The sequence below is a fragment of the Saimiri boliviensis genome, chromosome 20 (genome assembly GCF_048565385.1).
Source record: "Saimiri boliviensis isolate mSaiBol1 chromosome 20, mSaiBol1.pri, whole genome shotgun sequence".
Lineage (NCBI taxonomy): Eukaryota > Metazoa > Chordata > Mammalia > Primates > Cebidae > Saimiri > Saimiri boliviensis.
In genome coordinates, this window is record NC_133468.1 from 6,774,271 (window position 1) to 6,787,701 (window position 13,431).

At 59.4% G+C, this 13,431-nt stretch overlaps 1 protein-coding gene across 1 annotated transcript; it reads right to left on the reverse strand.

Moving 5' to 3' along the window:
- Positions 1-126: 126 nt before the first annotated feature.
- PRR7 (proline rich 7, synaptic) lies at positions 127-13,143 on the reverse strand. Its single transcript, XM_039460360.2, has 3 exons — positions 9,290-13,143; positions 939-1,610; positions 127-691 (listed from the first exon to the last, which is right to left on the reverse strand). Exons 2-3 carry the CDS (start codon positions 1,369-1,371, stop codon positions 294-296), a joined length of 831 nt encoding a protein of 276 aa, XP_039316294.1. The 5' UTR covers positions 1,372-1,610; positions 9,290-13,143; the 3' UTR covers positions 127-293.
- Between the last annotated feature and the right edge of the window lie 288 nt (positions 13,144-13,431).

Consider the following 13,431-nt stretch of genomic DNA (forward strand, 5'->3'; position numbering starts at 1 on the left):
GTTGATCTCAGACTTAGCTCTGCATCCTTAGGCGCTCTTGTGGCGGAAACGCACGTTCAGAGTTCTTCCCGCCAAGGCCCCGGCTTGTCGCCAAAACCCTGGGCGAAAGCAGCGGGTGCACCCTCCGCTTGTACCAAACCAGATCACACACCTTTATTATCCTCAAAATGTAACAAACGGGATAAGAAATCCCTCCCTCCCCCCGCCCCTCCCCGCAGTCCAGGGAAGCATTTAAAAAGCCCCGCAGTCAGGCCAGGAGTTCGCCGGTGGGGCCCGGGGCGCCGGGCGCCCCTCTATACGGCTGTAGTCCTCCCGAACAAGGGGATGGAGACCGGCAGGCGCCAAGCTCCGTGCTCCAGAGGCTCGCGGCTGCTGAGCTCTGAGTCGGTCCAGCTGGGGAAGACCCGGCGGCCGCGGTCGGCCTGCAGGCAGAGGGCTGGGCAGGGCGGAGCGGGCCGAGGGGCGCTGGGCAGATGCAGCGCCGAGTTGTAGCCCCGGTCCAGGAAGAGCGGCTTGTAGCTGGGAGGCGGCTGCTCCTGTTTCTCCGCGCTGTCGCGGCGGCTCAGGAAGGGCGTGACGATCTTGCGGTAGAGGCCGCGCGTGTCCGTGAGCACCTCGCTGTAGGGCGGCGGCGGCTCGGCCATCAGCACCGCTTCTTCGTAGCACGGTGGTTTGGACATGTCCGATTCCGCTGCGGAGTGGGAGGCGGGCGGAGCGGGTGAAGCCGCGGGTTTCCAGCCTCTCGCAGAGGCTCTGGCCAGGGATCGCCCGCGCCCGCGCCCCAGCCCGAGCCCAAGCCTGAGCACTAGACCGTCGCCGCCCGTGTTCTCCCGGGGCGGTGGGTGGAAGCCCCACGGGTAAGCAGCGAGCCCGCCCGCGCCGACGCCCCGCCCACCCCGGGCGGCCCGGATCGCCCCCTGGCGGAGGTCGGTACTCACCTTGGCGCGGGTAGCTCCAGGGCCGCGGCGGCACCGACAGGTGTGGAGGCGGCGGATGCGGGAGCGCGTGGTGGTGCGGGTGCGGGTGCGGGTGCGGGTGTGCGTGCGGCTGCGCGGGCCCGTGGTGCAGCAGCGGGTGCACGTGCACGTGCGAATGCGAGTGCGCGTGCGCCGGCGCCTCCAGGCGGCCGCGGTGCGGTGGTGGCGGCGGCGGCGCCAGGCCCGGGGGACTCCCGGCCAGACTGCCCTCGAGCTCGAGGGGCTCCAGCTCTAGGGCACGCAGGTTCTGCTCGCGCAGTCGCTCCTCCTGGCGCCGTTTGAGGCGGCGGCGCAGGAAGCTGCAGAAGCAGCAGAGCAGGACGATGAGACCCCAGATGAGCCAGAAGCCGGCGAAGCACGTGAGGAACGTGTAGGTGCCCTGGGACATCACCATGGCGGCGGCACGGGCGGCGGGTCCTCAGCCGTTTCACTGGTCACTGGGCTCCTCTGCGTGGCCCCGGGCCCGCGCCACACTCTCAGGTGCCGCCAGCGTCACTCGGGGACCCGCGGCCGGGGGCTGCCCGTGGCAGGTCTCAAGTCGTGCGCGCGCCGGCGGGGGACAACAGCGGCGCCCGCTCCTTCCCATGGCGCCGGCGGGCGCGCGGGCGTGCCTCACCCGGGGCCGCGCGGGACCTGTAGGGCAGACACAGGGCGCAGTGAAGGCGCGCCACGGCCCCCGATGACTTCCCGGCCCCCGCCCGCGCCCTGCGCAGTCCGGGGAAAGCCTCCTCCGTGGGAACCCCGCGCTCCCCGGGGGCCTGGTGACGTCACCGATGAGGATGACGTCACTCTCGAGGTTTCCTCAGTAGGGTTTCCCCTATCTGAGCCCCGCCGCCGCCGCGGAGCCGGGGCGCCGAGGGGAGCCGAGGCGGGCCAGCAGGGGGCGCGCAAAGGCCAGACTCCAACTCTGAGCCCGCACGAGAGATTCGCCATCCGCAGCCTCCCGCTGAAGGTACCCTAGCTGCCAAAGTGTTTCAGGAGCCTGTGCGCACCAGGTCGCTGAAGAGGCGTGTCGGTGCGGTTGCTGTGCTGTGGGGAAAGGGTGGCACATCTCCTAGAGCCCTGCAGACCGACAGCCACCCGGCGCTCTGTGCAGAAGCCTGGCAGGCCCTGGCTGCCCAAAGCCCGGAACCGGCCCTGCACCGCGTCCTCCGGATCTGCGCCGCTCCCGTAGGAGAGCTGCAGCGGGTGGCTCCGACTCGTACGTCGTGCCACCGGCCCTGCTTTTGCGCCTAGCGCGCCGGGCGTGAGCCAGTCTTTCCTTTCCTCCAGGGCGCCCCTGCCTACTCCAACTCCGCTTCCCCGCCTCCTACCCGTGCACAACCCCCCTTGGCTCTGCCTCTGTCTCCAGGCTGCCGTCTCCTTTTCCCTCTCAGCAGAGGGGAGGAAAACCAGATGAGAGTTGGAAGCTAGTCTTTCATATCCACCTGGTCCTGCCCTTACTCCAGATGGGCATCTCTAGTTCTGCTTCCTCCTCTCCACAGCGGGGTGGGGGGGGGTGAGAGGGGGAACCTTGCACCCTAAGAGATAGGTAGGGGAGAGCCCTGACTCTGAGAGTGAAGGGTAGCAGGTGACTGCTCACCGCCCCCGCAGAACAGAACTGAGCCTTTCCTGAATGCCTTATACACGGGTTTGAACGAAAGCCTTTGGGGTAACTGGAATTCCTGTTTTACAGATGAGGAGTGGGGAACAACTAGCTGTGTAGATGGCAGGTGGTGGAGCCATAATTTGAACCCAGGCCTGGCCACAAAACCCTAGCCTGGGTGGGGTGCGGGGGAGGCTGTGGCCTGGGCTACTTTGTGGGCCTCTTCCGGGAGCACCACGGACCCTCCTACCTTCAGCACACCCAAGGCACACACTCTACTTTGAGAACCACAGGGAGCCTGAGCCCCAAGCTGAGGGGAAGCCAGGCCATGGGCCACCCCATACTTCTCCCCAGATGGCACCCGTCTGACTCCATGGCTGCCTTCAGCCACGTGCCACTTGGTGCCCATGCCAGTCCCCTTCTCCTGGGCCTGTGTTCCAGAACAGACAATGGCAGGAACCATAGCTCTGCCCGCCCCCTCGACAACCCTGCCATGAAGCTGCCATGGTGACGCAGCCCAGATAAAAACACGATGCTGCCAGTCACTGGGAGTTAATTAAATCTGTTATTCTTTTCCTGAGCCATCAGGAATGCTCTGAGGAAAGTGGCACTAACCATAAGTCCCCCTGGCCTGCCAGGCAGGAAAAACTCTGGGTCAGAAAAGGTACTTCTAGGGCTGGAGATGATGGGGGTTAGCTGAATTAGAAATATCTGTCAAGGATATTTCTCTTTCCACAAAGAATCCTTTCATCAACACCACCTTGTCCATGTGGTGGTTGTGCCCATTTGATAAACAGGGAGATAAGATCAGAGAGGGAAATGACTTGCCCCAGGTCACACAGCTCAGAAGGGGAGGAGCTAGGATTTAGCCTGAACCTGAATCCAAACTTTGTGAAAACACTGCCTATGTGATAAGTCAGATGAAGTGGCAGCCACGGGGGCACTGGGCAGACTGGCCAGCTAACAGACAAAATGTACATTCTTGTTCCTTCCCACCATGGCCCTGGCATGCCTGATCACCAGCCCCACGATGCTGTGGAATAGCAGGGTGAGAAAGAGCTACAGGATGAAGGGGAGATGGAAGGGCAGCTCCACGTTAGCGAGAGACAAAAGACAGGGTCAGCTGGTTGGGCATTAGGCCAGACAGGGCAGGCCACACCCAGGATCTGCTGGGTGCCATCATAGCTGCATTTTATAGACCAGGCAACTTTGGACCAAAGAGAGGAAGGTTCTTGCTTAAGGTCACACAGTTAGCTCCCTGGCCCTAACGTGGCTCCAGCGCCCAGCTGGCACGACGGGGGTTTGATGCTGAACACTATCCCTCGGCAGTGCCACACCAGGCCCACAGGACTGCATTCCTGTCTGACGCCTCTCTCCCAGGTGCTCAGCAGACTCTCATCTAAGCCACCATAGGTCCTCAATACATAAACATCGGAGGTTCATTCAGACCTTTCAAAATGCTCTACCTGACTAGGCCAGACGTTGCAAAGACTCCGGAAAAAGCCATGCCCCCTTACCGCTCCTTTACTATGTGAGCTCTTGCCCTTGTCTGGGAGCCTTTCAGACTCAGAGCCTGTCTGCAGCCTGTTGCTCCCAGCCACTCCCTCCACTGCCCACACGGCTCCAGACTGCTGGTAGCAAATACCTGCCTCCTCCTACCCAACGTGCTCAGGTGCCAGGAGCCAGGCCCTGTGGATGGACCGAAGTCTGCTATTTTGTTACTTACATTCTGTTTGTTTTCTTTTCTCTTTTCTTACTTTTTTTTTTTTTTTTTTTTTTGGCCGAGTTTTACTCCTGTTGCCCAGGCTGGAGTGCAATGATGCGAGATCTCAGCTCACCACAACCTCCATCTCCCAGGTTCAAGCAATTCTCCTGCCTCAGCCTCCCAAGTAGGTGGGATTACAGGTGCCCACCATCACGCCTGGCAAATTTTTGTATTTTTAGTAGAGATGGAGGTTTCACCACATTGGCCAGGCTGGTCTTAAACTCCTGACCTCTGGTGATCCGCCCGCCTCAGCTTCCCAAAGTGCTGGAATTACAGGCGTGAGCCACCACACTCAGCTCTCTTTTCTTTCTTGAAGGTTATTTGAACATCTTTTAGGGTTCCATCTTGATTTATCTGTAGTGTTTTTGAACCGTATCACTCTGCATGGTTTTCTTGGGACACACGCTCACTGGGAGCATGGCAGGGGGATGCAAGCGAGACCCTGGGTGAGTCTGCTAACTCCAACTTGCCTGAGTTTCCTCATCGGTGAAGATGCAGCTAATCCACGATGGTGGCTTCTGAGCTGAGGCTGCGGAGATGTGTGTGTCCCCGGGGGTGCTCCCTGCCTGAGGGCTGGGCACCACAATTACTCTTCAAAGCAGGCTAGCATTCTTGTCATTTGGCAGATGAGAACACTTGGCTCAAGGAGATTAAATGACACCCAAGGGCACACAGAGCCAGGGGCTGGCTGCATTGCTGTGGGCACCTCCCACACTGCCCTCTGCACAAAGAACCCTACACTTCAGGCTTACACGCCAAAGCACCAGCAATCTGCTACTGGGTCCTTACCTCAGCAAAGAGCCCACCATTCATTCCATCCACCACAACCTCTGCAGGGTAGCATCTGTCCACTTCCATTGGTCCTCCTGTCACTGCCTTGGCCAGGCCAACACTTGTTTTCCCTGGCTGCCATCATCATGCTTACCACTGTGTGGTGCCCCTGCCCGTCCTAGTCACTCTTCACAGCACCACACTGCCTCAGGAGCCAATCCATCATTTAACGTGGCTTAGATCCGGGCCTCTCAAACTTAAGCATCAGAACCACGTGGAGGCTGTTAAAACAGTGCTGGGCTCCATTCCCAGTGCTGGATTCCGTAGGTCTAGGATGGGGCCCGAGTGTGCATTTTTAGCAAATTCCCAGCAGATGCTGGTACTGCAGGGCCAGGGAGCACCCTTTGAGAACCACTAGTCACCCAGAAGAGCTCCTGCAAGGCCTCTCAGGTCCAGCTCACCTGAGCCACTTCACCCCCCAGGGATGGGAAGCCCAGTGATACCAGGATGTTCTGGGGCAGCCAAGGTCCAGCACCATTGGTCTTACCAGTTGGCACCCAGTAAGTAGCTCAAGAACCACCTACAGAAGGAGAGACTGGAGGGCTCGTTACCTGTTCGGTCTTTCAGCTGTGGGACTGGCAGTATCTCAAGGGCCGGGTCTGCATCTAATTCATCCCCAGGAAGTGTTAGCCAGTCACCAAAATGTCACAGAGAGAAAAGCCATCACCCAGCCCTTGCCTGGCAGGGTGGTTTATAAGCAAGTGGAGAACCAAAGGAAAAGGCTGCACGGAGGCACACACCAGGGCTCTGGGGGAGGGGGAGGGGGATGGGAAACCCCAGGCAGCAGGGGCTCTGGGTCACGCCTGGACTTCAAGCTAGAGCTGCTGCTCTTGAAGGGAAGGGACAGGAACTCAGAGCAGGAGGTGGGGGCTGGGGGACTGGACAATCCGATAGCCTGTCCTTCGTGCCTTGCACACGCCAGGCCCACTACTGGCCTCTATGCTAGTTATCTCACGAACACCCAGGAGGTGGCTACTGTTCTCTCTACAGACAAGGATGTAGGCACAAGGAGTGGGTCCAGCTCAGGGCTCCATAGCCAGGTGGTATAAAGCCCAGGTGATGACAAAGCCCTGAGTCCTGGCAGGAAGGGCATTTCAGGAAGCCACTGGTAACATCTTTACACCCTTCCCACGCTAACACAGAGGAACTGAGGCCAGAGGACTTGACACGACTTGACTCTGCTCCCACAGTCAGCCAGGCTTGGAACGGGCCAGAACCTCCCTCCGTCTAGGTCAGGGTACTGAGTGGTACCCTTGCTTATAGGTAGGTGACCTAACCCTCTCACCAAGCCAGGAACCCAGGGCTTGGGAGACTACAGATAAGCACAGAGACTGGGGCCCCGGTGGGCTTAGAGGTGGAGAGCCCTTACTCAGGCCAGTGTTACTGTGCTCAGCTCCGGCTCTCTTCAGGGCAGGGTTTTCAGAGACCAGGTTCCTCTACTGAAACCTCAGTCTGTGGCTCTCTGTGCCTCCATCCCTGCAGCTAGCATGGAAATAATGATCTGACCCTCCAGGGAAGGTGGCCACAGGGGTATGACGGTGATACCCTGGTGGGGGGTAGCCTGGGTAACAAGTAGAGTGCCAGGGGATAGCCCTGAGTTCCAATGTGGCTTCTGCCCTCACTGAGCCATGTGACCCCATTCTGGCTACTCCCATATCTGAGCTGAAGTTTCTTCAGCAGTAGGACAAGAGTGCCAAGGGAAGACCAGAACTCCCTCTAACGAGGGGTCACCCTGCAGTCTCAAGAAGCTCAAATGCAGAAAGCAGCCCACGGTGCTGCACTGTACACAGCCTAGAGGCGGCCTAGCAAAAACTGCCGTTACCTCCACGGACCTGAAGTTTCAGACACAGGACCCTTAGGTTGGACACAGTTCACAGACATGTTTTTAAAACAATCCATTTTCACAGTCAATTTTTTTAAACACTCTGATTAATTGCCAACATTTAAAAAATCCAGGAGATTCGTATATAAAGGTCTGGATCTCTGGCTCATCTTGAAAATTGGACAGTCAGGTCATACCAAGTCCACATTTCACACAGTGACAAAGATTGGAGCTGAGTGGCTCCCTGGCCCGCCTCACTCATTCCATTGCCCCCCCCCCCCCGCCCCCCGATCCTGGAAGCATTTGGGTTTCCAGTGCCTGGAGCTAGACAGAGCACCCACAGGCTGCAGCACTGCACGGGCCCATCTTCGCTAAATTTTCTCTCCCACAGTGAAGACTGCAAGCTGAGCAGGCCACGGAGCCCCTGAGCCGAGGACCACGGGTTGGGGGATTCCCAGGCGACTGAGGCAGCCCTTTGCTGCTTGGTCTCACCCAGAGGGAGAAAATGGAGGAGGGAGGAAGTGAAGAAGGGACAGAGAAAGCTAGCCCTGTCCTATAATCCATCTGGGGGAGCAAGAATTTGGCTGATTTTGCTGGAAGCAGAAAAAATGTACCAAGACCTGAAAGACAGGGAATGTCCTCACTAAATGAAAGTGAAGGAAGGTTAAGAATGCTCTTCTAGAAGGCCCTATGGTTCTTTTCTGCCTGGGTCACAAGAGAAGTTAGATAGCAGGCAGCGAGGGGCTTTGCCCACAGAGAAGTCTGCACTGTAGACTCAGCTCTGCCACTTACGGTAGTGTGACCTTGGGCAAGTCGCTCACCTCCCTGAGCCTCCCTTTAGAGTCTTCATCTCTAAAATGGGGATAATAAACTTACCTTGTGCAATTGTAAAAAATTAGGAGATGATGGAGGCAGAGTGCTCGACACAGGTTTCACAGAGCAGGAAGGGAGTGAAAAGCACCCGTGAGTAATTCCCCAGGCACCCCTGCCTGCAGGAGACTCAGGCCTGACCTCCAGGGCACCACCCATCTAAGGGCACCTTATGCCAAGGCCTCAGATGCCAGTCACCTCTAGTGTGCCTCCCCGGATGGGAAAGGAAACCCAAGGGCGGTTGTGGTCGCTGGGATGCTGGATCTGAAGCCCGTGGTCGTGGCTGGCATCTGCTGAGTCAGGCCTGGGAGAGCTGGCAGGAGGGCCATTTCTCTCTCCAGCATGATGCCCGCTGAGGGGAGGTTGGGAGGGGAGCCAGAGGTCATTTCCTCTGAGTCAGAGGCCATTCTCCTCCCAGAGGAGCTCCCCTGGAGGACCGGGCACCTCCATGTGGCCCGGGCCTCCCTGCCGGCCAACCTGCAAGCCACTCAGTACAGTTGGGGCATTGTGTTCAGACAAGAAAGGGGCACTTGTGATCCAGACAATGGGCTGGGTCGCTCCCATTTGGCCTGGGCTTCAGCTTCCCTGGGTCAGCAATGTCCTTTCCTCTGCTCCTGCCCACTCTGCTTCCACCCCTCCCTGGAGAATGGTGGCTAGAAACGAGGAGCAGAGACTCACCGCGGGCCCCTGCCCGGTGTGGCACATGCCCTGGCTGTGAGGAGGAGGGATGCAAGCTTCGCTCCTCTCCCCTGGTAAGAAACATCGCCCCTGGGGGAACCCAACTCGGCTCAGGCCATGTCCAGGGCTGGAGCGATTAGGCCCTGGGTGGTGGTGGTTGGGTGGGTGCGGGGGTCTATGGTCAGAGACCCCAGCTCCAGCCTCCAGTGCCTCCTCCTCCCGTGACAAGCCCAGGGGCTGGGCCACCCCCACGTTTGCAGCCACCCCAGGAGCCCTGCTGCGACGACTGCAGCCACGTGGGAGCCAGCCCGTGCCCACGGCCGCTCGCCCCCACCCCCACCCTCGACGGGCTGTGGAGGCAGGCACACCCAGCCGGGCCAGAGGGGCGACGTACCCCCGCCGCGCACCCCTCTCCCCCTGCGCCCCCGAGCTGCGGACTCGCGTGGGGGGAGGGGGGAGATAGGGGGAGGGGGCGTCGCCGCCCCGCAGTCGTGTTGCCGGGGAGCGCAACCCCGTTGCTGTGGCAACCGTTTCCAAGCGAACTGGTGGCGGCTCGCGCCCCGCTCCGGCTCCCTCGCTCACTGGCGCTCTCCCTCCCTCCGGTGTGGGCTGGGGGAGGGGCTGCCCGTGGCCCAGGCGGGGGTCCGGGGCGGCGACCCGGGGCCAGGGCACATAGCTGCCCGCGGGGAAGGGCTCAGTCCTGGGACCATCTTCCGCCCGCGCTCAGTGCCCGCCCGGCCCGCAGCCGCCGCGGTACTCACGGGCCCAGGCATCCTCCTCGAGCTCGTTCTCCTGGCTCGGGGCGAGTGGCGCGGGCCCAGCGGACAGAGCCCCGGGCCTGCGCGGGGAGGAGGCGGCGGCGGCGGCGGCGGCGGCGGCGGCCCGGGGGAGCAGACAGTGGCAGCGAAAGCGGCTCCGAGCGCTGGGCTGGAGGTACGGGGCGCGCGCACGGGCGCGTACACGGCGGGTGCTGAGCCCGGCGTGCGCGCGCGCGGTGGCCGGCAGAGGGCCCCCCATCCCCCGCCACACGCCGCGAGGAGGCTGCCCCCGGAGGGAAGGAGGGGGAGGACTGACACCCACCTGCGGCGCCGAGACCCGACTCTCTCCAGCCCGCCCGGCTCACACCCGCCAGGGCACCCTCACAGGGGAGGCACGCGCCGGCAGACTCGGTGCACACGCCGGGCTGGAGCCCTGGCCACACCGGTTATGCACGCTGGATGCCCAGCCAGGCGGCTGAGGTCGAGAACCCCGACGCGCACACAGCTCAGCTTGGAGAGCACACACACGTCCGGGCCCCCGACACATCCTGACAGGCGCTGCGTACACGCAGTGGGCAGGGCCCCAGAGCAGGCAGGCACCCCAGTGTGGCTCCCTCTCAACTCACGACCCCTTCCACTAGGTGCCCAGCAGGCGTACTAGCAAGCAGCACGGGAAGGAGGACCTAGTGCCGAATCCACAGCCCTGGCCTTTGTGGACATGCCTCCCCCTAGGGAACCGATGACCCCTAGAGAGGGTCCCACTGTCTACCCCGAGGTCCAAGCTCGCAGAGGCCATTCGGAACCTGGCTGTCCATCGGCCTTTTAACTAGGCTGTTTTTCGTCCAACTTCTCTATTGCACTTAAGGCATTTTCCAAAAACACCCTCCACCACCACATCAGCTGGGACATTTGGGGTTGCAAGTGACAGAATCCTCAAATAGTTTTGAGCTGTACGCCACATCTACCAAAAAAAAACAAAAACAAAAAACCAGGCATGGTGGCACATGCCTGTGGAGAACTGCTTGAACCCGGGAGGCAGAGGATGCAGTGAGCCAAGATCATACCACTGCATTCTAGCCTAAGGAATGGAGTGAGACCCTGTCTCCAAGAAAAGAAAGAAAGAAAAGGAAAAGGTTTGAGCTCAAAGGGGACTAGCTCATGTAACTGGCAGGTAAATCCCAGGGTAGAGATTCTAGCTTTGGTCACAGTTGCTTCCAGGTGTTCCCACAGTGGCATCAGGTACATACCTGCTTCTATGTTTGCATCAGTCTCAGGCAAACTCACCCCAAGAGGTGCGAGGAGAACTCCCATAGCCCTAGGCTCATATCCTGCCATCTGTCCCTGGGGGAAAGAGAACCCCAATTGCTTCCCCATCATTTGAGCAAAAAAACAAGCAAACAACTCCACAAATGATTGTTTTTGGACTCAAGCTGAGTCTCTATTGGTGAACCAATCTAAGTGCCTATGAGTTAAAGGAGAGGATATGTATTCCTTATGGCCAAAAGGAATGCTCTCCCAGTATCCATTCCCTTTTCTTTGTATACGGACACCCTGATTTCATCAGGGGAATCATTGCCCCGTGGGTGCCATCCTTGTGAGCCTGTGACCCCAAGTGCACTGCTCCCTCAGTGCACAGTGGCCAAGTATCCAGCCTGGCCACTCAGACTCCTTGGGTTTGCAACTGAGCTCAAAGATGCAAAACCAAATGGCTCTAGCATCTTGCTTCTGGTGGGTGTGCCCTGATGAGAATGGGGTCCACAACTAAGACCCCGGAGTTCCTCCGTATCTTCCGAACACCTTCTAAGTTAGCGGGAGGACAGTTCTGCCACCTGGCTCTCTCACTCTAGGTGTGTGTGTGGAGTATGCATATGCAGGGGTGCAAGCCCCATCTAAACCACATGGACAGAGACCAGGGGTGCTTTTGTAGATGCTGGAGCAAACACCCCCAACACAACCAGTCAAAACCCTTCAGGGAATCCCCTACCTTCCAGATGAGGCCCCATGTGGGCCTTAATTCCATCATCCTTAACCCAATTTTCAAAGCTGGCTGTGTCTCGCTGACCTCAGCTCCAACCTCAGCTCCAGTCACTCCTTGCCTCTACCCCTGGCCTCCCATCCTCAGCCATCCTAAACCACTAAAGCCCTAGACCATCCATTTGGCTCTACCTGGGTGCAACAGTCCCTGTGTCCTGGAGGGCACCAACAGATACCTTCACGGTCAAGGGGCCTCCTGTTCAGTGCTGCCCCACCCCCAACCCTATCAGCTCTAGACTCCTCTTCCACAGTGCTGATCACACTGGGTCTCGCTGTTCCCACGTCTGCCTCCCTACCAGACTGAGTTCCAAGCTGCCAGGAGCCTCGTCTCCATCTGGGTCCCAGCTCCCACCACAGAGCTGGGCATGGAGGAAAGCTCAGGGAAGCTTCTTGGGAAATGAATTCTGGGAGTTCCCTCTGCCAAGGACCCACTGTGGTAAGAGCTTTAAGGTGAGTTTAACCCTAGCCTGGAAGTTCCCTGGATGCCTCCCGAGCCCAAGGGGGAGCGTGGCCAGGGCAACCGGATCCAGGTGTAGACAGAGTGCCTTAGGGTCCTGCACACCCACCTGGCACCTACTCACTCTTGCATACCTGCCCAGGGCTGGGCTCTGGTCGGCATGCTAACACCTACCTAAAAATCCCCCACTCCCACCTCAAAACAGCCTGGGGCAGATGGGCAAACCCACCCAGGCTCCATTCTCATGTCACATGGGTAGAATCCAGCTTTTCCATCTTTACCTGGCTTCCTCCCCACTCTGCAATGGCCACTTAACTTGTTAGTGGGAAGACCTTGAGCAAATCCCTCCTCCCCTTATTTCCCTTAGGTTGATGGGAAGCAGCGGGCACTCCCCATGTCCTGAACGGGGTCACATAAAAGCCCCTTCTGCCAGACTGCTGCTTGGCACCTTCTGGCTGTGCTTAAGCCAGCCAGTTGGTCTGTCACTCAGCACCACAATCTCCCCAGCAGGTGAGTCCTGTGGTGGCTTGGGAGCTCAAGGGGCTGACTGGCTGCTTCGGTGGGCTCTCACAGCTGCTGGGCAAGGCAATGGGTCTCACGCCTATCTTTTCATACATGGGAAGGGCCTGTGCAGAGCCAAATTGAAAAGTGGTCAGGCTGGGGCTTGAACCTGGAGCTGTCAGCTCCAAAGCTCATGTGGCTCCTGCAGCACTGGGTGCCCAGTCCAGGGGCAAGGAACAAACTCATGGGGGTTATGGGGCATTCTTAGGGGGCTGGGGACACTGGGACTCTATAAAGCAGTGATGGGGTTGCAAGATCTGGACAGACTTGTGGGCAACAAGCTTTCAGCCCCAGCGCCCATGCAGGAGGCTCCGCTGAACTGCCTCCCAGGCCCCCTTCCTCCCAGGTGAATGTCCACTTCGAGGCCAGCTCAACCACTGTCTTCAGAGAACCTTCCCTACCAGCCACACCCTACCTGCCAGCATCACCCACGGTCAAAGGCAAAACAGAGGGGTGGGAAAGATGCACATGCACCAGCCCAAGGCCTGTTCATGGCTGGCATCCAGGTGAGGCAGGCCTGGCGCAGGTGTTCCTTACACAGCTCCACCCTGCTCCCGAGCTGCTCTAAGTCCACATTTAGGCAGCCAGGCCACCTCAGCCTTGGAGAGCAGGACACCAGCAGGGCCCACCTTACCAGCACACTCAGAAACAGACCCACACCCCAGGGGGCACCCAAGGCTTCTTTCCTTACGCCCCATCCCATTTAGGAAGTCGGGAAACCCACTGGGTGAGCCCAAAGGCTACCAAAGCCTGGCTGCCTGGAGAGGCTACCTCAAAGTCAGACCTGGGGGCTCCTGGGCCTCGGAAGGGCACACCCTTCCTCCCTCCAGGCCCGCTTCCAACTGGGCCAGGGGAGCAGGAAGACCCCTGGAGCACTGGAAGCAAGAAAGAGGCAGGCAGGGGCGGCTGGCCTGGTTTGTGCTCGGACTGTATTCACACAGAGACACGTGGCAGCTTACACTGGAGAAAATGAGTAATAAAAATTGGCTTTAAATATGGAAAACACAGGGCCCTATAATCCCATGCTACCCTAACACTGGGACCGGGATGGCCATCACAGTCTGGGAAGGGCCAGGGTTGGGGCCTGGGGCAC

Excerpts from the sequence above, each read along its gene's own strand:
- PRR7 (XM_039460360.2), bottom strand. The coding sequence starts at position 1,371 with ATGGTGATGTCCCAGGGCACCTACACGTTCCTCACGTGCTTCGCCGGC. Across the intron at positions 692-938 it reads CTGGAGCTACCCGCGCCAAG|CGGAATCGGACATGTCCAAA; the intron begins GTGAGTACCGAC and ends CCCACTCCGCAG.